General features: G+C 45.0%; 1 protein-coding gene across 1 annotated transcript; it reads left to right on the top strand.

The window, feature by feature from the left end:
* The first annotated feature begins 3557 nt into the window (after window positions 1-3557).
* PHB1 (prohibitin 1) lies at window positions 3558-21197 on the top strand. Its single transcript, XM_089674488.1, has 7 exons — window positions 3558-3677; window positions 5998-6100; window positions 13891-14052; window positions 14133-14275; window positions 15901-16017; window positions 17662-17757; window positions 20111-21197. Exons 2-7 carry the CDS (start codon window positions 6013-6015, stop codon window positions 20321-20323), a joined length of 819 nt encoding a protein of 272 aa, XP_089530614.1. The 5' UTR covers window positions 3558-3677; window positions 5998-6012; the 3' UTR covers window positions 20324-21197.
* Window positions 21198-23753: the final 2556 nt, after the last annotated feature.

Raw genomic sequence — 23753 nt, 5'->3', positions numbered from 1 at the left:
ACTTTAATGGAAATGCTGCAGAAAAGCATATAGTGTGTTTTTGCTGCATTTTAAATCTGCCTAGCAACAAGAAAAAGGAAAAAAAAAAGCAGCAAAAACGCAAAACGCAATGCAGAAATGGGTCAAACGCAACCTGCATAGGTGTGAACCTAGCCTTATGCTGGCCATAGACGGGTCGAAAATCGGCCAATTTTCGCACTGTTAGTGGGTTAATTGGTCGGGTATTTTTTGTTTTTTTTGCAAAGTTTTTGTATCTGTCATGTTGGAAAATATGCGGCCGATTTGGACGATTTTTCCCGGCAATGATGGACAAATCGGCCAACCGTTTTACCGATAAAAAATGTGCGTATGAGCCGTGGCCTGCAAGGTTACCAGCATTCTTTTTACTGTAAATGCACACACAGACGTATATATATTGATTCTGAAAGTTTAAAATTAAATTGTATTCCTAGAAAAGGTAATGAGAGAAGAAGGAAGAAAGAAGAAGAAGAAAGAAGGAAGGAAGAAAGAAGAAGAAGGAAGAAAGAAGAAGAAGGAAGAAAGAAAGAAGGAAGAGGAAGAAAGAAGGAAGAGAAGGAAAAAGAAGGAAGAAAGAAGGAAGAAGGAAGAAAGAAGGAAGAGGAAGAAAGAAGGAAGAGAAGGAAAAAGAAGGAAAAAAGAAGAAGGAAGAAGGAAGAGAGAAGGAAGAAAGAAGAAAGGAAGAGAGAAGGAAGAAAGAAGAAAGGAAGAGAGAAGGAAGAAAGAAGAAGGAAGAGAGAAGGAAGAAAGAAGAAAGGAAGAGAGAAGGAAGAAAGAAGAAAGTAAGAGAGAAGGAAGAAAGAAGAAGGAAGAGAGAAGGAAGAGAGAAGGAAGAAATAAGAAGGAAGAGAGAAGGAAGAAAGAAGAAGAATAAGAAGCAAGAAGGAAGAAAGAGGAAGGAAGGAAGGAGGAAGAAGAAGGAAGGAAGAAGAAGGAAGACGAAGGAAGGAAGGAAGGAAGGAGGGAAGAAGGAAGACCGCTATTATATTTTATATTAAAAAGTCTTGCGGTTGCAACAATGTATCCAGATAAAACATCATGTATTTGTATTGCTGTCACATTGTATGGTGTGCTCCCCTGTCTCTGTCAAACTGGTTTCTTGTCCCATTCTATCATGAGCATTAGTAGCAGCATCGGCACCGACCGATTTTTCGTTTATCGGCCGACAATTTGGCCGATAAATGGCCAGTCTATGGCCTGCATTAGATTGCATGATCAGATTGTCATGTGTATGGTGACTTGTAAAAGCGACATTAACTCGATTTTAAAAAATAATTTTGCAGTATGTGATTGGAACTCAGAATATGGTCTTCTGCTGCTCTCCTGCTCCTTCAAATTCCTCTTCTTGCTGCTGTGATGTGCCTTCGGATTAGAGGGGGGCTCCGTTTCCCTCTCCATACCCCCCTGTATGGGGGAAGGTGCACAGCTACTCTTGCCCAATCCTGGGATGGACTGTGCGGAGCACAGAGAGCAGAGCACATCAACACAACTGACACGCACTGCTTGTTCCAGCAAAGGGAAGCGAGGAGGAAAGGAGAGGCGCTGGAGCCATGGAGAACATTACAAGGAGAATACAGGAAGAAATGATTGAATGAAAAGTCAATTCGAGGGCCAACCAGCAGCAGATTATTATGGAGAACACGGATATCATTTCATGTCACTTGGATACTCCCCTTCACCAGACTTCATCAGATAAAAGATCCGACACCCAGCGCTCCTCTCTCACATTTCTGGCTGTCTGTGTCCCCGCTAAGGACAATCGTCTACTCTATCAGTCCTAGTGACCCCTGGCACTGAGTGTTCAGTAGTCATTGGAACAGGAAGTGAGGAGAAATCCTCCACTGGGGACACTCGTTCTGTTGCTAAGTGTGGCCACACACACTACAGACCGATCGCACAGTCCCTGTACAACTTCCTTTGTCATTGGAGGACAAATCTAAGCAGGCCGATCACATTGGATTCCCATCATTTTGGAGAGATTTCCTCTCATGCACTTTTATGCTCCCAGAACAGAAAGTGAAGAGAAATCATCTCAATGGAGACACAGATAGCGAATAAAAACTTGCTTCCTGTTGCACCCCAGAACAGGAAGGGAAATCACCACAATAGGGACACAGTGAATAAAAACTCACTCCATGTTGTGCCCTCAGAACAGGAAGTGAAGGGAAATCGTCCCAATGGGGACACACATAGTGAATAATTCACTTCCTGTTGTACCCTCATAACAGGAAGTGAAATTGTCCCAATGGGGACAAAGATAGTGAATAAAAACTCACTTCCTGTTGTGCCCCCAGAACAGATAGCAAAATCACCCCAATGGGGACACAGTGAATAAAAACTCACTTCATGTTGTGCCTTCAGAACAGGAATTGATGAGAAATCGTCCCAATGGGGACACACATAGTGAATGAAAAAACTCACTTCCTGTTGTGCCCTCAGAACAGGAAGTGAAGGGAAATCACCCCAATGGGGACACAGTGAATAAAAACTCACTTCCTGTTGTGCCATCAGAACAGGAAGTGAACTCGCCCCAGTGAGGACACAGACAGTGAATTAAAAACTCACTTCCTGTTGTGCCCAGAGAACAGAAAGTGAAATCACTCCAATGGGGACACAGTGAATAAAAACAAACTCTGTGTTGCGCCCCCAGAACAGGAAGTGAAATCGTCCCAATGAGGACACAGATAGTGAATTAAAACTCACTTCCTGTTGTGTCCCCAGAACAGGAAGCAAAGAGAAATCACCCCAATGGGGACACAGTGAATAAAAACTCACTCCTTGTGCCCTCAGAACAAGAATTGAAGAGAAATCGTCCCAACGGGGACATAGATAGTAAATAATTCACTTCCTTTTGTGCCCTCAGAACAGGAAGTGAAGGGAAATAACCCTAACGGGGACATAGTGTATAAAAACGAATTGCATGTTGTGCTCCCAGAACAGGAAATTAAATTGTCCCAATGGGGACACAGACAGTGAATAAACGTGCACTTCCCACTGAGCCCCTAGAACAGGAAGTGAAGGGAAATCGCCCCAATGATGACACAGACAGTAAAAAAAACTTACTGCCTGTTGTGACCTTAGAAGAGGAAGTGAAGAGAAATCACAATGGGGGCACAGTGAATAAAAACTCACTCCATGTTGCATCCTCAGAACAGGAAGTGGAGGGAACTCACCCCAATGGGGACACATGGAACACAAATTCTGACAGATGTTTTAACTATTCTCAGCCCCCAGAAAAGTGTGGCCTTATCAGCATGGCAGTCAGACAAGTAACATTTTGAGATTCAGCCTGAGCTGCTTCCTCCATGACAGTCCATCAAGGACTAATTGGCCAGGACGGTAACATTCCACCATGTGACAGCCCGCAGACTCCTCCCCTCCTTTCACCACATCGCAGCTCCCTCTCCTCCCTCCTGCCACCACGTGCCCAGAGAGGAGTCACCCTTCCCAGCAATCAGCGCACGCCGCTCGCCGAGCAGGTTTATGGGGATTGTAGTTTCTGCCTGCGTAAACTGCGGTGTAGGAAGGGCGCGGAGAACTACATCTCCCAGAATGCAGCGAAACTCCCGGCGGTGGCGCGGAGGCCGCTTGATGAAGGACACAGGTCACGCATGCGCAGTACGGGATTTGGCTCATGTGGAGGTCAGAGCAGTGAGGAGGTGCGTGCAAGGCTTCGGTGGAGGCCGGGGTTACTGGAAATGGAGGGGGTCTATGTGGGTGAGGGGGTATTAAAGGGAACCTCTCTGCTTACCTAGTTAGGGCAGAGTGACAGGTCCTCTTCATAACCCTCATCAGTATATTCTCTGTTTGGGAGCCTACAGGGGGCTGACCTTTCCACTAGTCACCGTCAGGGGGGGGGACTGACCTTTCCCCTAGTCACCGTCAGGGGGGGGACTGACCTTTCCACTAGTCACCGTCAGGGGGGGACTGACCTTTCCACTAGTCACCGTCAGGGGGGGGACTGACCTTTCCACTAGTCACCGTCAGGGGGGGGGACTGACCTTTCCACTAGTCACCGTCAGGGGGGGGGACTGACCTTTCCACTAGTCACCGTCAGGGGGGGGACTGACCTTTCCCCTAGTCACCGTCAGGGGGGGGACTGACCTTTCCCCTAGTCACCGTCAGGGGGGGGGACTGACCTTTCCACTAGTCACCGTCAGGGGGGGACTGATCTTTCCACTAGTCACCGTCAGGGGGGGACTGACCTTTCCACTAGTCACCGTCAGGGGGGGACTGACCTTTCCACTAGTCACCGTCAGGGGGGGACTGACCTTTCCACTAGTCACCGTCAGGGGGGGACTGACCTTTCCACTAGTCACCGTCAGGGAATGGGGGGGGGACTGACCTTTCCACTAGTCGCCGTCAGGGGGGGAATGACCTTTCCACTAGTCACCGTCAGGGGGGGAATGACCTTTCCACTAGTCACCGTTACGTTAGGGAATGGGGGGGACTGACCTTTCCACTAGTCGCCGTCCGGGGGGGGGGGGGGGGGGACTGCTGACCTTTCCACTAGTCATTGTCGGGGGGGGGGGAAATTACCTTTCCACTAGTCACAGTCGGGATGGGGGGGACTGACCTTTCCACTAGTCACCGTCAGGGGGGGAATGACCTTTCCACTAGCCCCCATCAGGGGATGGGGGGGGACTGACCTTTCCACTAGTCACCGTCAGGGGTTGGGGGGACTGACCTTTCCACTAGTCACCGTCAGGGGGGGGAACTGACCTTTCCACTAGTCACCGTCGGGATGGGGGGGGACTGACCTTTCCACTAGTCACCGTCGGGGGATGGGGGGACTGGACCTTTCCACTAGTCACCGTCAGGGGATGGGGGGACTGGACCTTTCCACTAGTCACCGTCGGGATAGGGGGGAAAGACCTTTCCACTAGTCACCGTCAGGGGATGGGGGGACTGACCTTTCCACTAGTCACCGTCAGGGGATGGGGTGACTGACCTTTCCACTAGTCACCGTCGGGGGATGGGGGGACTGACCTTTCCACTAGTCACCGTCAGGGGATGGGGGGACTGACCTTTCCACTAGTCACCGTCAGGGGATGGGGGGACTGACCTTTCCACTAGTCACCGTCAGGGGATGGGGGGGGGGACTGACCTTTCCACTAGTCACCGTCAGGGGATGGGGGGGGACTGACCTTTCCACTAGTCACCGTCAGGGGATGGGGGGGGACTGACCTTTCACTAGTCACCGTCAGGGGATGGGGGGACTGACCTTTCCACTAGTCACCGTCAGGGGATGGGGGGACTGACCTTTCCACTAGTCACCGTCAGGGGATGGGGGGACTGACCTTTCCACTAGTCACCGTCCGGGGATGGGGGGACTGACCTTTCCACTAGTCACCGTCAGGGGATGGGGGGACTGACCTTTCCACTAGTCACCGTCAGGGGATGGGGGGACTGACCTTTCCACTAGTCACCGTCAGGGGATGGGGGGACTGACCTTTCCACTAGTCACCGTCAGGGGATGGGGGGACTGACCTTTCCACTAGTCACCATCAGGGGGGGACTGACCTTTCCACTGGTCATGCCACTAGTCACCGTTGGGGGGGGGGGACTGACCTTTCCACTATTCATGCCACTAGTCACCGTCGGGGGGGGGGGGGGGGCTGCCCTTTCCACTAGTCACTGTCGGGGAGGGAAATGACAGACCGCAGCTGTGTACAAAACACCTACAGTTTGCCATATTGTATTTTATAGAAGGATACTGCGCTGCAGATTGGAAAGGAAATCTTTTTAGAGCAGTAAGTTACAATACGGCAATATGTGTTACAATTGTGTAGGTGATATCTTTTTTTTATTTATTTTTTTTAATTGCAATATTTTTCCCCACAAAACTGCAGTAACCCTTTACCTTCAGTGATTCTCTTGTAGGTTACAAAGTCCAGAAATGATTCCCGTTGTGCCCAGTAATACAGCCCACTGGACGCTCTATCTAGCATTAACAATTGTGGTGTTCTTTTAATACAGGACTGGTGAACAACAATGGCAGGAAAACTCTTTGAGTCACTTGGAAAGCTTGGACTTGGGCTAGTAGTGGTTGGAGGTGTTGTAAATTCAGCCCTTTTTAATGGTGAGTGAACATGTATCATATATAGCTATTATTTTTGAAGGCTCTTGTATAATGCCGTCAATTTACGCAGCGCTTTACATATATAGTACATTCACTTCAGTCCCTAACCCTCAAGGGGCGTCCCTATCTCCCATTCATACATATAAGGCTGGCCATACATTATGCAATTTTCTTCCGAATTTTGCTTTAGATTTACCAAAAACCATATATTATGAAGTCAAACCTAAACAACACTTTCAGTTGTATCCAATTAGGCGGGCCCTTGTGCTACATAGTTGAAGGTAAATCTAAAGGAAATTGGGTAGAAAATTGTAGTGTATGGGCAGCCTTCGGGCCAATTAACCTGCCAGCATGTCTTTGGAGTTGGGAGGAAACCCACGCATGCACAGGGAGAACATACAAACTCCAGGCAGGTGGTGCTGTAGTTGGGATTCAAACCAATGACCCTAATACTGCCAGGCAGAAGTGCTAACTAGGGATGCACCGAAACTCCGGTGGCTGAAACATTTCTGCTGAAAACACCCCTTTTGGCTGTCGACCAAAATGAAAAAAAACACCGATACAGGTGTCGAAAATACCCCGCCCCTCAAAGCCGCCCGTCCGCCTGCCGCTCGGTAGTTCACTCTTACCTGAGAAACCATTGATCCCGGTGCTGGGCATAGAGATGAGAGAAGGAAAGATGGCTGCCACACATCTCTATGTCCTTGGGGGACCGGAGCAATGTCACTTCTGGTTCCAACCATTTTTTTTCTTTTTTTTTAAAGCACTAGATCATTGCAGAGGAGAGATGTGGGGTCTTATTCACCCCTTATCTCTCCATAAAGAGGACCTGTCACTAATTATTCCTATCACAAGGGATGCATACATTTCTTGTGATAAAATTACAAGTGATTGCAATTTTTTTTAAAAGGAGCAGTGCAAAAAACAAACATTAAATACATTTTTTAAAAAAAAGTTTAAAGTGCCCCTGTGCACACGTAGTGGTGAACGTATACATACGCCATGCCCACATATGTAAATGGTGTTAAACCACACATGTGAGGTATCGCCATGAACGTCGGAGAAAGAGCAATAATTCTCACACTAGACCTCCTCTGTAACTTCACACTGCTAACCTGCAGAAATTTTTAAAGCATCACCCATGGAGATTTTTAAGTACCGCAGTTTCACGCAATTCCACGAGCATGCGCAATTTTAAAGCGTGACATGTTGGGTATCTATTTACTCGCCGTAACATCCTCTTACATATTTTACAAAACAATCGGGGTATATATATTTTTTTTTTTATTTAATCAAAGTGTATTTTTTTCTAAAAAATATACATTTTTAAAAATTGCGCATTTCGGTTTTTGGCCAAGTGCATTTTGAATTTTCATTTTCGGCATCAGAATTTTCATTTCGGTGCACCACTAGTGCTAACCATTTAGCCACTGTGCTGCCAAATGAGCTGCTTTGTCTTATTAAAGGATATTTTCACTTTAGCTGTACATTTTTTCAAACCCACCCAGTACATCTTCACAATACATATTTCCCCATGGTTATCCCTTTAACCTCCCTGGCGGTATTCCTGAGTGTAGCTCGGGGTAAAGTTTCAGTACCACAAGTGGTAACCCCGAGCTACACTCGGGAATACACTGCAGCGTTTCTCCGGGATCCCTCGATCACTTACCTTGTCCTGCGCTCCCGCGATGTCCAATGCAATGTCCTCCGGCGGATGCCGGCATCTGTCTTCTGGGTTCCGTCCCCTGCGACGTCGGGACGTACAGGGACAGAACGGCGGGAAATTTAAAAATGTGAAAAAGTGACATACACTAAAATCACATAGTAAAACATTACGGTATTAAACCATTTCACATACATTTTGTCCCGAGTGCTTTGTCCTGCGCCCTGCCTGCATTTTTACTGTTCTTTCTGCCTGGAAACTGAGAAACGTCCATGGCGTCCAAAAAGTGTCCCTTTAGGTCAAAAGCGGTTTTAGACCGGCTAGAGAACAGCGATAGTAAATCAGAACCACTTGCAGAATTGAGTGATAATGATTTGAGGGGAAATTCGCCATCAGACACTGAAAACGATTTTGCGACTTTGTTCAGTGATGTGCGAACTTGGCGCTATATTTCAAATTTCAGTGTTTTTGGTTTGATTATATTATTGAATTAAATTTATTATTATATTTTTTTATAATTAGTTATAATTTATGATTTCGGGTTTCAAATTTTCATACCCGGGATGTTTACTAGACTCTTGTTTGGACAGATTTCAGTGCGTTATTCCTAAAAATTACAGGCCTACAATAAAAAAAAAACATATATCCATGCAAAAATAGTACCGCTTTGAGCACAGAAATACTGACATAATCAGACTGCTAGGGAGGCTACAGACCCTGCAAGTACAGAAAGTTAAATGCCTAAAGTGAATTCATCTCCAAAGGGCCTGTTCACGCTAGAATGCCGAGTGGGAAACCTGTGTTCTGTGCCGTTTTCCAGCACCGCATTCAAATCACACTGCCCTTGCGATCTGCTGTAGGTGTCAGTTCAAAGTTAACGACACCCCAAACGCAGTGCATTTGCCCGCACCAGATCTCATGGTACAAAAGTACCAAGCGAGCCAGTTGCAGTGCATTTACAAAAGTACTACATGCACTACTTTTGGTGTGGTGAGAGTTCAGCAATTCAAAATGAATAAAGCTGAAATTGCTCTGCATGTAAATCATACAGGAACACGCAGCTCGTTCTTGTGCAATGAACATGCAGTTCCTAGTGTGAATGGGGACTAAGGCCTTGTTTAGCTGTTTTTTGCTAAGCAAGTTAGCCCCTCCCACTCTCCGATTTCTACAATAGGAAGGCTAATTATAATGTAGTCCTGAGGCCGAGTTTGCCATAAGCCCACCTCTCTGTCTCAGCCAATTAGATGAATCTTTGATTCATTCTTAGCACACAAAGCTTCCTCTGAATGGCCCATCTTGATTTTGTTTCGGGAGCAGGACAGGAAGCGCTCATCCCGCTGTTGAAACACATCACTGTATACTGTATGTAGCTGAGGCTACATATACTGTATACAGCGTATTCAGCACAATGGTTTGGGCCAGCTTGGTCCAAACAAACTAAAATTAGAGTGTAACTAAACCCACAACAGTAAAATCAGTCTTTTTATGCAGTAAAGCATGCTTGTTATACTTACTGTGGAACCTAAGGGGTTAATCCTCTGTGTTGTGTAAAAAGGCTGTTTGATCCTGACTTCTCTGATCCTCCCCTTCTTCCAGTGTCCCCCTCTTATGTCTTGAGAAGACATATCGGGTGGAGACACTTTACACGCAATTTAATGTGTGTTGCTGGAGAGGGGTTTTTTCCTTGAGAGTGCATGTGATCAGCACAAGGCCTATGAGACAGAGGTCAGGGGTTCTGCATCCTCCTAGAGAAATCTCCTTCTTGTAAGCTGTAACCAGTGCTCGATTGGACGCTGATAGAAGTCACAAGACTGTTTCAACTGCTGATGAGAAAAGGTATTTAGCAGTTTATAGTTACCAAAATAATTGCATTTCCATGTACTGTATGCTGTGGGAGACCAGAAGGCAGGGTCCGGGGAGACCAGATATAGTGAATGCAGGGTCCGGGGAGACCAGATATAGTGAATGCCGGGTACGGGGAGACCGGATATAGTGAATGCCGGGTACGGGGAGACCGGATATAGTGAATGCCGGGTACGGGGAGACCGGATATAGTGAATGCCGGGTACGGGGAGACCGGATATAGTGAATGCCGGGTACGGGGAGACCGGATATAGTGAATGCCGGGTACGGGGAGACCGGATATAGTGAATGCCGGGTACGGGGAGACCGGATATAGTGAATGTGGGGTCCGGGGAGACCGGATATAGTGAATGCGGGGTCCGGGGAGACCGGATATAGTGAATGCGGGGTCCGGGCAGACCGGATATAGTGAATGCGGGGTCCGGGCAGACCGGATATAGTGAATGCAGGGTCCAGAGTTTAGAAACGCTTTAAATGAGACTTGGAGATCCACTCTAAAGTGTAGCTGCGTCTTTATTCCAATAAATTCCCTATGCTCCCTCCTCCCCACCCCTATGTAGTAAGCAAACAAATCTGCCCTCAGATGTAGCAAAGTGTCTGGATTTAAGCGGTGCCAGGTAGTGTTTACTCTCGAATCTATCCTTGGCTTGGCTCTTGTGCTCCATTGTGCAGGCAGCTATACGCACTCCTTGAATAGGGTAGTTCTGACGAGAGAGTACGTTTTCCCAGTGTAGACACAGCACTAGAACACTCACAGAGGGTCTGTCCCTTCTCTGATTTAACAGCTAGAAATTAATTTTGTCTGTGGTCTCTCTTCAGCCTCTAGTTGAGACCTTGTGCTGAGTCCAGCTGCCAGAACAAGACATTCCATCTAAAATCCGTAAATGGTCGCTTTATCAGATTGTTTGTAACCCTGACATATGGATATGAGTGCAGTTTGAGAAAAATAGGCAAGTGATTTTTAGGAAATCTGCTTATAAGTTGAATTTTCACTTATCTTGGTGAATGAGATAAAACAAATTCACTTTGCAAAGGCTACCCAATCGTGTTCAAGGGGGAAAAAAAAACAAAGAGATTTGCTCTCACGTGATTGTCCAAAAAAAGCTCATTCCTGCTAACTGAAAAGCTCTGACTCTGCTGGGGTTGTTTCCTTTGCAGAGAGACCACTGCTTCCCCACAGTGTTCAGGGGTCTTTCTCTGCAGCATACCGAATTTCTACTCTAAAGAAAACCAACTGTTAGGCATTGCACATCTTTTGTTTTGATGCACCTAGAATGTATTCCAACTGATTTACAGTGGAACTTTACCCATAACAACTTGATAAAAAATGTTCTTTAGCAAGGAACATACATTCCACATTAAAAACTATACTACCAAAATTAGTGTGTTGTAAATTTCCTCCAGCTTTGCTCCTTTTTTCTTCTTGACAGGGGCTGCCATTTTGCTGAAGCCCAGAGCCCCTGAGCAGCATTAAAACTTTAGGCTGTCAACAGATCAGCCTATATCAGTGGTTCTCAACCTTCCTAATGCCGTGACCCTTTAATACAGTTCCTCATGTTGTGACCCCCAACCATAAAATTATTTACCCAGTAATTACAATTCATGAGTGTCGTTTTACCTCCAATACTGCTGCTTTTAACACAGTAGCTGCTTTTAACACAGTAGCTGCTTTTAACAGAGTAGCTGCTTTCAACACAGCAGCTGCTTTCTACACAGTAGCTGCTCTTTACACATCGGAAATATGTGTTTTCTGATGGTCTTAGGGGACCCCTGTGAAAGGGTCGTTCGACCCCCAAAGAGGTCGCGACCCACAGGTTGAGAACCACTGGCCTATATAAATTCGGCACAGAGCTGAAAATAGAGAGCATGTGCAGAGCAGGATCAGACAGTGTATTACTGCATTTTAAACCGTATAGGCACTTATTGTTAATGTTTTACATGGCTATACCTGCAGAAGTGAACTAGCAGGACTGCGTTTTCTGACTAAATTTCCCCTTGATGATCAGTGCCGATCCCTTTGCTGACAATTGCCGGTTCTCGGCAGTACTTTCCTCACCGCGTGAGGAAAGTGCAGCCGATAATCGGCAACTGTATTTACCGGTGATCTACTACGTCATTGGACACAGCTGATCATGTGGTAAAAGGCCGCTGTTATTGGCCGTTTACTGTATGACGTGAACTGTGTCCGTAGGACACAGCATTCACCGGGGGCGCGCAGGGGGGCGTGTTCTGGTGTCGTCCCAGAACCTGACAACCGCTCTGTAGCCATCCTTGGCAAAGACATGTAGCAGAATACATTTTGGTGTAAATTTATGATGAAATTAGATTTTATTTTTACATTTTTTACTGGACATGTTTAATAGCAAAAATTCAAATGTTTTTTCTCAAATTGTCGATCTTTTTTTTTTTTTTTTTTTTGTTTTGTATAGTGCAAAAAATAAAAAACGCACAGGCGATCAAATACCACCGAAAGAAAGCTGTATTTGTTTGAAAAAAAAGTTGGGTGCAGCGTTGCATGACCGCACAATTGTCAGTTAAAGTAATGCAGCGCCATAACGCTAAAAATGGCCTGGTCCGGGGTAAATCGTCTATAGCAGGGGTGTCCAAACTTTTTTCAAAGAGGGCCAGATTGGATGAAGTGAACATGGTGGAGGGCCGAACGTTTTTCCGAACATTCTTTGAACCATTACAATTAAATGCAAATAAATTATTTTATGCCAAATTAATTGCAAACGACATACTTTTCATTTCATAACATTAAGATCAACTGACAGCTGAGTTTTCACAATGTATTGAAAATAAATTTTAAAAAAACTTACCTGTACTAATGTGAAGGGTGAAAAAGGTAGCTGGAGCTGAAGTCTCTGCTCGGCAGCCTGGAGGGGAAGAGAAACACACTTCACACTGGAAGCCCGGCCCTGACGTCACCGCCCTCTGTCGCTCCCAACGCGGCGCAGTCACGCATGCGCACTGCTCTCAAGCAGAAGACTGTCTGCCATAGAAGGGAGGGCCACATTACACAGAGCAGGGAGGGCTGTTGGAGGGCCGTATTAAACCGACCCCCGGGCCGTAAATGGCCCGCGGGCCGGACTTTGGACATGCCTGGCATAGAAGGTGTACACCTTCTATGGTGTACACCTTCTATGCCAGGCATGTCCAAAGTCCGGCCTGCGGGCCATTTACGGCCCGGGGGTCATAGAAGGCGTACACCATAGAAGGTGTACAGCATAGTATTAGTATGAGGGAAGTGGAAATAAATTATAAATGTTTGAATAGATGGCACATCACCCCCTACCTGGAGCACAAGATGAATAGAGAAATTTCACAGATGTGTTGGGAGAGGCTGTGGAGAGGTGGGCACGTGGTATCATATTTGGTGGGAGTGTTCAGAAATACAGGTGTTCTGGCGAAGGATAGTTCACTTGATAAGGAAGATTACTAAAATTAATATAGAATTGGATCCAGAATTAGGCCTCCTCCATATCTCAGAACTCCCAGTGAAAGCTTATAAGAGTTCGAGGATATGGTACTACTTAACCGCAGCAAAAAGCCTAATACCCAGGTACTGGAAGAAAAGAGAAGTGCCAACTGAAGAAGATTGGAAGGGTAGAGGAAATCGGATATCCGGGACAGAAAGATTGTATTATACGCATGAGGACAAGCTGGAGATCTATAATAAAAAATGGAAAGGATGGGGAAAATATAAAGAAATGGTGAAATAGATGAAGTGATTATGCTCCTGGTAGTTGGTTTAGAATTGGATTCAGGAACAACAGAATTATATAGAGTAAATGAGAGAAGAGAGAATGTGGAGAGTGGGAGGGTAGGGGAAGGAGGGGATGGTAAGAAAATAAGGTCATATATAGGAATAAATTAAATATGTTTTTGATAAATATTTTAATAGAAATGTTGAAATGACCTGTATATGAAGTTAAAAATTAATAAATATTTATAAAAAAAAAAAAGAAGATAGAAGGTGTACACCATAGAAGGTGTACACCATAGAAGGTGTACACCATAGAAGGTGTACACCATAGAAGGTGTACACCATAGAAGGTGTACACCATAGAAGGTGTACACCATAGAAGGTGTACACCATAGAAGGTGTACACCATAGAAGGTGTACACCATAGAAGGTGTACACCATAGGGCAAGTGGTTAATGTTTGTGTAAACCCTCCATTCTGTGATTCCACTCTTTTGGTTCTCGTCCTGCTGCACATATTTGGTTTTCATGGTATGTATTTGTCTTTTCTACCCACCAGTGGATGCTGGCCACCGCGCTGTCATATTCGACCGATTCCGAGGGGTTCAAGAAACTGTAGTAGATGAAGGAACACATTTCCTCATCCCATGGGTACAGAAGCCAATCCTCTTTGATTGCCGGTCCCGCCCCCGCAACGTCCCTGTGATTACAGGGAGCAAAGGTAGGTTATAATAGTGAAAGTAATGATAGAAAAGTCAGATGCTTTGTCCAATACAAACCACTGTTTCCGTTTCTTCCCAGATCTGCAGAATGTTAACATCACTTTGCGTATTCTCTTCCGGCCGATTTCCAGCCAGTTGCCAAGGATCTACACCAGCATTGGCGAGGACTACGATGAAAGAGTTTTACCTTCGATTACTACTGAGATTCTGAAATCCGTGGTGGTGAGTTTGTGTCGCATGCAAATCCCACACCTGCATGACATCCACATAGTCAGAAAATAGATGCACCACTTTGTCTGATCTGATAGTTTCAATATTCCATTAATCTGTGCCATGCATTGCATACATCAGTCAAGCAGAAAGTAGACACACATCCATCACGTCCAGCTTAAAGTGGTTCTAAAGACTGAAAGTTTTTACCTTCATACCTTCTTCATGCAGCAGCGCCCCCAGCCCCCCAATACTTACCTAAACCCCCCTCTCTATCCAGCAATGTGCACTGGAGTCTCGGCTAGCCCGGGACTCCTCTTCATTGTCTGAGAGAGCCATTGGTTCCCATTGCTGTCAATCACAGCCAGTGAGCCAATGAAAAGGGGCGGGGCGAGCAAGCTGCGGCTCCAGGTATGAATGGACGCATGAAGCAGCGGGTGCCCTCATAGCAAGCTACTTGCTATGGGGGCACCCGACAGGAGGGAGGGGCCAGGAGTGCCAGTGGGGGACTCGAGAAGAGGATCTGGACTGCTCCATGAAAAACCACTGCACGCAGCAGGTAAGTATAGACATGTTTGTTTGTTTTTTTTAAATAAGTCTTTAGAATCCCTTTAAAGACACATAAATAAAACCTGCATTCTCCTCTTTAACCTGCCTAGCAGTCTGATTATGTCAGTATTTCTGTGCTCAAAGCGGTACATTTTTTTGCATGGAAATATGTTTTTTTTTTATTGTAGGCCTGTAATCCTTAGGAATAGCTCACTGAAATCGGTCTGAACAAGAGTCTAGTAAACATCCCGGGTATGATAAAATTAGAAACATGAAATCATAAATTATAATCGAATAAATAATCATAAAAAATAATATATAATAATAAATTTAATTCAATAATGTAATCAAACCAAAAACACTGAAATTTGAAATAGAGCGCCAAGTTCGCACATCGCTGAGCAAAGTCGCAGAATCGTTTTCAGTGTCTGACGAATTTCCCCCACGAATCATTATCACTCAATTCTGCAAGTGGTTCTAATTTACTATCGCTGTTCTCTAGCCGGTCTAAAACCGCTTTTGACCTAAAGGGACGCTTTTTGGACACCATGGACGTTTCTCAGTTTCCAGGCAGAAAGAACAGTAAAAATGCAGGCAGGGCGCAGGACAAAGCACCCGAGACAAAATGTATGTGAAATGGTTTGATACAGGAATGGAATACTATCAGATTTTAGTGTATTGAGTGAATGTTACATTTTTGAATTTCCCGCCGGTTCCGTCCCCCGTATGTACTGATGCTCGCAGGGAACGGAACCCGTAGACAGATGCCGGCATCGACCTGGGACACTGCAGGGGGGACATCGCGGGAGCGCAGGACAAGGTAAGTGCTGGAGGGATGCCAGAGCAACGCTACAGGGTATTCCCGAGTGTAGCTCGGGGTTACTGCTTTTGGTACTGAAACTAAACCCCAAACTACACTTGGGAATACCGCCAGGGAGGTTAATCTGAAGATAGAAGCTGATTGGATGCCATGCATTGCTACTTTTTTAGAATATATGGACAAAATATATTTTGCTACAAATATTTATCACTTTCTCCACCCCCTCACTTTTTTCCTTTTGATCTTCTTGATTTTCTGAATCTGACAGGCCAGGTTTGATGCTGGAGAACTGATCACACAGAGAGAGCTGGTTTCTCAGCAGGTCAGTGAGGATCTCACAGAGAGAGCAGCTACCTTTGGGCTTATTCTGGATGATGTGTCTCTGGTAAGTTAATTTTTTATCTGGTACAACATCTAAATATGTACTGAACAGAAGAGGTCAGGTTTCGAAGTGGTTGTAGCAAACTGAGAATATCTCAGGCTGCTGTGACTTTGCCTTGAATCCCCCGAGTGACAGTGTCTAACAGGGAATCTGTACATTGCTATCAATTACTTTTTTTGACGGAGGTCCAGCAGCGCTTGCTAGATATTTACAACACACCGTTGGGCCAACTAGTGTAGGTACAATCCCTCAGAAGGGCAGATTATTGTTTGACCACAAAAATGAATGCCAAAGTAAATCATCTTTTCATGTTCTGTTAAAGTACCAAATGTCACCAGTAGGTATTATTGCAGTCAAAAATCAACAAGTTCTGAAAGAGCCCATCGCCTTTAAATCCATGTGGAGATGCAGTAGAAGGGTTGACCCTCTTTTTGTTATGTTTTTGTATTTTGTTTTTTTTTTTCATTTAGTAAAGCTGAACTGAAAGCTGGAATAAAAGACACACATTTTTACAGCTATGTATTCATCAATAAATTATTTTTAAATGCAACCTGGAAGAAGTATGCACTGTTTTGAGCCCTACTGGCTACAAGGTTGTTCCGGGTCAGTAAGTTCATTAAACTCCCTGTCTGAGTGTAGGGCTGTAACATCTAAGCCAGGGGTGGGCAAACTTTTTGACTTGAGGGCCGCAATGGGTTCATATATTGGACCCGGGGGCCGGACCAAGAGTAGATGAATGATGTGTATGTGTCATCCATAGTAAGTATAGTAATATTCCCCCATAGTAAGCATAGTAATTCATCCCCCCTTCAGTAATTCATCCCCCCTATAGTAATTCATCCCCCCTATAGTAATTCATCCCCCCTATAGTAATTCATCCCCCATATTAAGTCCCCCCTGTGTCAATTCACTTACCTTTGCTCCACGCGTTCCTCTCGCCGTGTTCCCGCGCCGTTCCGGTGTAGCATGAAAATCTGTCTCCTATGAGGATCTGTCCCCCTCGACGTATCTGCGCATGTGCCAGTTTCAGGCATTAGCAGCCGATCGGCGATCTCCGGCACATGCGCAGATACGTCGAGGGGGACAGATCCTCATAGGAGACAGATTTTCATGCTACACCGGTCTTCAGGGCGGACTGTGAGAGGAGCCTAGCTCCGCGGGCTGGATTAAAAGGTCCGCCGGGCCGTATACGGCCCGTGCGCCGTAGTTTGCCCATTGCTGATCTAAGCAATATGTATGGCCTTTACGGGGAGTCAACCTCATGCTGCCTGGTATTGGGACATGAAGCTGGGGCTTTACAACACCCCTCTTGGCACTAGCTGCTATGTTTTATAACCTAAGTGGAAATCCCTATTTGTCAGATCCCACTAGTGTGTAAAATGAAAACAGATATATGTTTCATTGTTGGGGTTTATATACAATTTTAGACTTCGCATATGCTTTGTACATTTTGAATAGTCCTTACACTTTGCATAGAAGGGAAGAGATACCTTGGACTATACCTTTTTATGTACAAAGCATAATGATGCTTCTTCATCATGTACATCTTTGGTAGGATGTATGTCGTTTTGTAATTTTTATTTGCTGCTCAATAGTTGAAAACGTCACTGTGGTAACCGCTACATATTTTTTGGATTCTTCCTGTAGACACACTTGACATTTGGAAAGGAGTTCACGGAAGCTGTTGAAGCTAAACAAGTAGCCCAGCAAGAAGCAGAAAGAGCCAGGTTTATCGTGGAGAAGGTAAAGTGGACATACAGGGGGTTATTTACTAAAACAGCATGGTGCAACATCTGGTGCGTCTGCATCCAATCAGATTCCAAGTTTTATTTTCAAAGCTTGATTGAACAAGCTGAGGTTAGAAGCTGATTGGCTACCGTGCACAGCTGCATCAGATTCTGAATGATCCAGTTTTAGTGAATCTCTCCCCCCCCCCCCCCCCACAGTATCCATAGCGACTTTGGTGTCTAGATCTTTGGTAGATCCCTAGAGGTTCTATGGCTCTTTTAAATGAAAGTTGTTTAAAGTGAATATGTGCTTTGTCCATTCAGGCATCCACAAACACATATACTTGCCTTGCTTTTACTCCCATGCCACTCTGCTTGGCAATCAGGAGTGAAAGAGGGCTATGAACTCCCCCCGTGATGATTGGTCTAGCACTGCCACATGGGTGAATCACATAGATGTACATAAAGAAAAGTATCCACTCCAGAGGGGAGCAAAGCATAGCTGAATATGTGGTGCTGGGAGAGGGATTTAAAGGGATTGCAAAAACTAAGGTTCCTTACCTCCTTTTTGGCGGTCCTCTACTGGCACTGTCTGCTCCTTCTTCTGAGTGCCACTTTAGTAAGCCGTGTGCATCCATAGATACACACAGGGCCAGTAATCTACATGCCCTGCTCCCTCCGGGATCCTATGGCTCCTGGCTTTCTACTAGGAAGTGGAGGAGTGGTGCAGCAGCTGGGGACAGCTCTGGATACGTAGGAGGAGTTGCGTAAGGGGGTGGGGGAACAGGTAATGGGACGTTGTTCACCCTAATGCCTTCTCTATATTAACCCCTTGCCTACCGGTTACTTGTACCCCCTTCCTGCCCAGGCCATTTTTCAGTGCTGTCGCACTTTGACAAATGCACAGTCATGCAACACTGTACCTATATGAAATTTTTATCATTTTTTTGGAGACAGAGCTTTCTATTGGTGGTATTTAATCACCTCTGGGTTTATTTTTTGCTAAACAAACCAAAAACAACTGAATTTTGAAAAAAAGTTTTTTTTCTTAGTTTCTGTTATAAAATTTTGTAAATAAGTGATTTTTCTCCTTTACTGATGTGAGTTAATGAGGCTGCAGTGATGGGCACTGATGGGCGGCACTGATAGGCAGCCCTAATAGGTGGCACTGATAGGCGGCACTGACTGGCATTGATAGGTGGCACTGAAAGGCAGCTCAGATGGGCGCTGATATGTGGCATTGCTGTGCACTGGTAGGCACTGATCGGTACTGGCAGGTGGCATTGATGAGCACTGATAGGTGGCTCTGATGGGGCTACACTGATCATCAGTGCCCTGATGATCAGTGCAGATGTCCCCTCTGAGGAATGCCGATTACCGGCTGCCCTCTCCTCACGATCTGTCAGCGTAACAGCTCGTGAGGAGAGAAATGGCGATAACTGGCATTTCCTTATTTACATGCAATCAGCTGTGATTGGACATAGCTGATCACATGACAGTCAATATCGTCTCTTTCCGTTGATCGGTGATCCGTTGTGTCCCAGGGACACAGCGCACCACCGATCGCCGCACGTGCAGTTAGAGTGGAAGGACGTCATATGATGTCCTCCCAGAACGAAAGAACCGCCTTATGTCTGTCATTTCCTTTTCTCCTGCATACCTTTTTACTGTCTTCTGCACAGAAATAATACTTGCCTAGCCAGAGTTCAACTGCTGATATGTTCCTTTCTGCAGCTGCTGGATGGGTCGGGCAACACCATGTTGCCTGTGACACCTGCCGGTTCTTTTGAGTGCAGGCGCTGCTACGACACCCCCTCCCTTTCCCCATACTGAATGGGACTGCACGTCATGCATCCCAGGAGGCACCGCATCATTTGCCTAGGCGAATTCCAAAAGTTGGGAGGTGGCCCAAACCTTTTAAAGCCATAAAAAAAAAAAATAGTAAATAAAAAAAAAAAAAAAAAAAAAAACCAACATCGGTGCTGCGAAAGGGGGCGGGATGGAGAGAAGGAGAATTCCATGGAAGGGTGAAGGTCCGCTTTAAGGTAAAAAAAAAAAGTTTAGCCTTTAGAACCACCTTCAGTAAACCTATTTTCTTCTGAATGGAGACTACACATTACATCACCTTTTACATACCTTCTGATATTCTCCAAAACCTTTTACGTATTTCTCAATATTACTTTTTACTGTATAGTAGGTATAGTGTACTTTTATTATTCCAATGAAACTCTATATCATGGTGTTTGGTTGCTTGACTTAGAAATATGCGTTCTCTTCTTAATAAAGATTACAGAATAGTCTTATGACCTGGCCTTGTTATTATTTACAAAGGTTTTGCTCCTTCTAAATTATATTCTCTTGTTTTCCAGGCTGAACAACAGAAAAAGGCAGCCATCATATCTGCTGAAGGAGATTCTAAGGCTGCAGAACTCATTGCAGCATCACTGTCAGATGCTGGCGACGGTCTCATCGAACTGCGCAAGCTGGAAGCTGCCGAAGATATCGCATACCAAATGTCCCGATCTCGTAACGTCACCTACCTGCCCGCAGGACAGTCCACACTACTACAGCTGCCACAGTAACCTTGCAGGGCATACCCATCCCCCATGTTTGTATTTGTCCCTGTGTCCCCAATAAGGGCTTTGACAATGTCAATATTCCTAAATCCCTTTTCCCAGATCAGGGAGCAACTAACATTTTTGCTTCTTGAATAATCCCACAGTATCAGGTGCAGCAGTCTATAGTAACCTGTCCGAGCCAGAAACTGGCATTCAGTAGCTTTGTGGACAGGTGATTAAAAGGATAAAATTTTGATATTTAATAGGTTACTGCATACCAGTGCCAGTACTTCCATGGTATTGATTTGTCCCATTTATAAAACTAAAGTCGCCTGGTTATGACTTTTGTTATAAATTCCTGATATAAACATACAACCCTATTGGCACAATCTATTGAGCAATCCATTACATTCTCACACTTTTAACAGCACTGTAAAATGGTGACTGTAAGCACTTAAAATAATATCTCGGGTCTCGTACTTGTATCACAATCTAAAGTTAACTCCACATGAGAGAAATAGAGAGGCTACCATTACGGATCCCCTTGTAAAAATGCTAGTAATGCTGATCCAGTGGCTTTAGAGCCCTCAGAGTCCCTGAACTGGAACAAGTACACAGATCAGTTCTGCAGTCTTTAATCTGGTTGCTTGTTCCAGGTCATTTACTCAGGTATGCACTCAGAGACAGACAGACAGTTTACAGAAAGTGAGCTCAGCAAGAATAGTGTCCATGTTTCTCTTATGACTGCAGTAGTTACTTTTCACATAGGATAGCCTCCCCGTACATAACTGCATACCACGTCAATGTCATTCCTCCCGTTTGGGGCTTTTTGGAGGGGAACTGTCTGTTCACACTTTTGATTTGCATTCGGGCTTTTCATTAAAAAAAAAAATCTGTATGCTTTGTGTCCTAGCTGGTATTTTTTTATTTTTTTTTTTCCATGAGACAATTACGTTGACCTTTTCGCACATAGGGTTAACCCCTTCACGCCTAAGGGTAAAACAAATCTAAATGCCTAAGCACAATTTTGCAACGTTGACATGTGTTAATAAAACCGTTCCTATCGTCACAACTACTTTGTACATCCAGGTGAATTATACCACATTTTTTTCAGGACAAATTGGGCTTTCATTTGGTGGTAAATGGTAATGGATATCTCCGTGATTTTTTTTTTTTTTTTTTTATTAAAGGAAAACTGACCCAAAATAGTAAAAAAAAAAAAATTATTTTTTTTATTTAGCTGTGTTTCTTGTTCCTACCATAACCTACCACCAAAGAACAACCCAAAATAAATTCTCCAGCTCTTGACGATCGCAGCGATACCATATATGTGTATGTTATTTGTTCGTACCCGTAGTATAGCCCAAAAACAATAGTGCGCATTTTGTTTTTGTCCTTTTTTTTTTTTTTTTTTTCCCTAAAACTGACATTGAAACCAGGTGTTTTTTTTTTTTTTTTTTTTTTTTTTTTTAAACCTTGACCCAAACACTAACTCTGGCACTGAACTAGATCAAACCTTGATCTAGGTATTTTTTTTTTAATACTTTTTGTAAAAAAAAAAAACAAAAAAAAAAAAAAAAACTTTTTTTTTCTCTCTATGCCAGGAGTTAGAGAGATACAATGTATCTCTCTCCTCCATTCATAGAGGAGAAAAAAACAAGGGGGCCGGGCTGTACAGTGACTGATCAGAGACTATCGCAGTGTTCATGTGACCTGGAATCGAGAGTTCCAGGTCCCGATCGTTAGAACGGGACCTGGTGCTCTCAGTGACACCGCGGTCTTGTGCTGGGAGCGCGCAGCACACAGACAGGTACGCAAATATGCGGTTATATCCCCTGGCAGATTTTTTTTTTTTTTTTTTTTTCCCCCACTTCTGTGTCCCATTTTCTGGTAATTTTAATTACATATTTACTCTGCATGTGCTGACTCTCATCAGTTACATTGTTTCCAGCTCTCCCTGTGAACTAAAGAACACTCCATCCTTATGGAGAGAAGTGGGTGTTCTAAATTCCTGTTCTAGGGTGACAACACTGCTCCTCCATTTATACAGTACAGAGCAAGTGCGTTGTCACCCTACAACAGAAAGTTGAAGATATTTTCAAGCTGTCCATTGCTGGGGTAGGTAGGACTAGTGCGCTACCGTTGGCTTCAGGAGGAGGACTAGTGCCCCCGTCGTTGGCTTCAGGAGGAGGAGGACTAGTGCCCCCGTCGTTGGCTTCAGGAGGAGGACTAGTGCCCCCGTCATGCCCACACACCTCACATGATACCACATTGCCCAAGGCAGCCTCCCCTTCTGCCCACCCCTTGTCCCTGCCCTGGCTGCACCAGATTCTGAGTGCTCCAGTTTTAGTAAATCTCCACTTATGAGTTAAATTATCTACTACATTTGTCAAGAAAGTGACCCACCCTCCTGTGCTCTGTTCCTATTTTAAGCTCTGCATTTAGAAAATGCTGCACTGATGAGATGGTCTAGTTCCTGTAAATTTCCCTACTCTACTGCATACGTGATGTCAGCAGTCTCCAGCACAGGTTTCCGTTCAAATGAATCTGTCACTGGCCTGATGTAGACTCTTCAGTACACAGTGCTTAGTGCAGGGAAAATCTCCCAGCCAATTCTCCCCAATGCTTATGTACTCTTCACCATCCACCTGGGATCCCACCTCTGACATGATTTGCTTGGAAATTGACTTAAGTTCTGTTCACACCAGATGCACTGGCATGGTTTGATCAATGCATGGCAACACATATGCATTGTAAAAGCAATGTATTTCAATAGGAGCAGTTCACACCAGTATGTTGGGCTGATGTACGCTGCCCTATGCTGAAGAAAAAAAAAAAAAAAAGTAGAACATGCCCTACTAATTTTTTATTTTTTTTTGTGCAACATGACACAATGCATGTAAGCACACTGCGATGTACCGTATTTTTCGCTCCATAAGACGCATCTGATCATAAGACGCGCCTAGGTTTTAGAGGAGAAAAACAAGAAAAAAAATATTCTAAACCAATGGACTGCGGACACAGTACAGGAGATGACCAGAGACTGTGGACACAGTACAGGAGATGACCAGAGACTGTGGACACAGTACAGGAGATGACCAGAGACTGCGGACACAGTACAGGAGATGCCCAGAGACTGCGGACATATAGTACAGGAGATGACCAGGGACTGCCGACATATAGTACAGGAGATGACCAGAGACTGCGGACATACAGTACAGGAGATGACCAGAGACTGCGGACATACAGTACAGGAGATGACCAGAGACTGCGGACATACAGTACAGGAGATGACCAGAGACTGCGGACACAGTACAGGAGATGACCAGAGACTGCGGACACAGTACAGGAGATGACCAGAGACTGCGGACATAGTACAGGAGATGACCAGAGACCGCGGACATACAGTACAGGAGATGACCAGAGACTGCGGACATAGTACAGGAGATGACCA

This window comes from Staurois parvus, unplaced genomic scaffold (assembly GCF_062004578.1).
Source record: "Staurois parvus isolate SC_StPar_1 unplaced genomic scaffold, SC_StPar_1.0 ptg000151l, whole genome shotgun sequence".
NCBI classification, from domain to species: Eukaryota; Metazoa; Chordata; class Amphibia; order Anura; family Ranidae; genus Staurois; species Staurois parvus.
Note: the sequence above shows the minus strand (reverse complement) of the source record. Positions and strands in the feature narration are given on the sequence as shown.

Excerpts from the sequence above, each read along its gene's own strand:
- PHB1 (XM_089674488.1), top strand. The coding sequence starts at position 6,013 with ATGGCAGGAAAACTCTTTGAGTCACTTGGAAAGCTTGGACTTGGGCTA. Across the intron at positions 6,101-13,890 it reads AAATTCAGCCCTTTTTAATG|TGGATGCTGGCCACCGCGCT; the intron begins GTGAGTGAACAT and ends TCTACCCACCAG. Across the intron at positions 14,276-15,900 it reads AGATTCTGAAATCCGTGGTG|GCCAGGTTTGATGCTGGAGA; the intron begins GTGAGTTTGTGT and ends TGAATCTGACAG.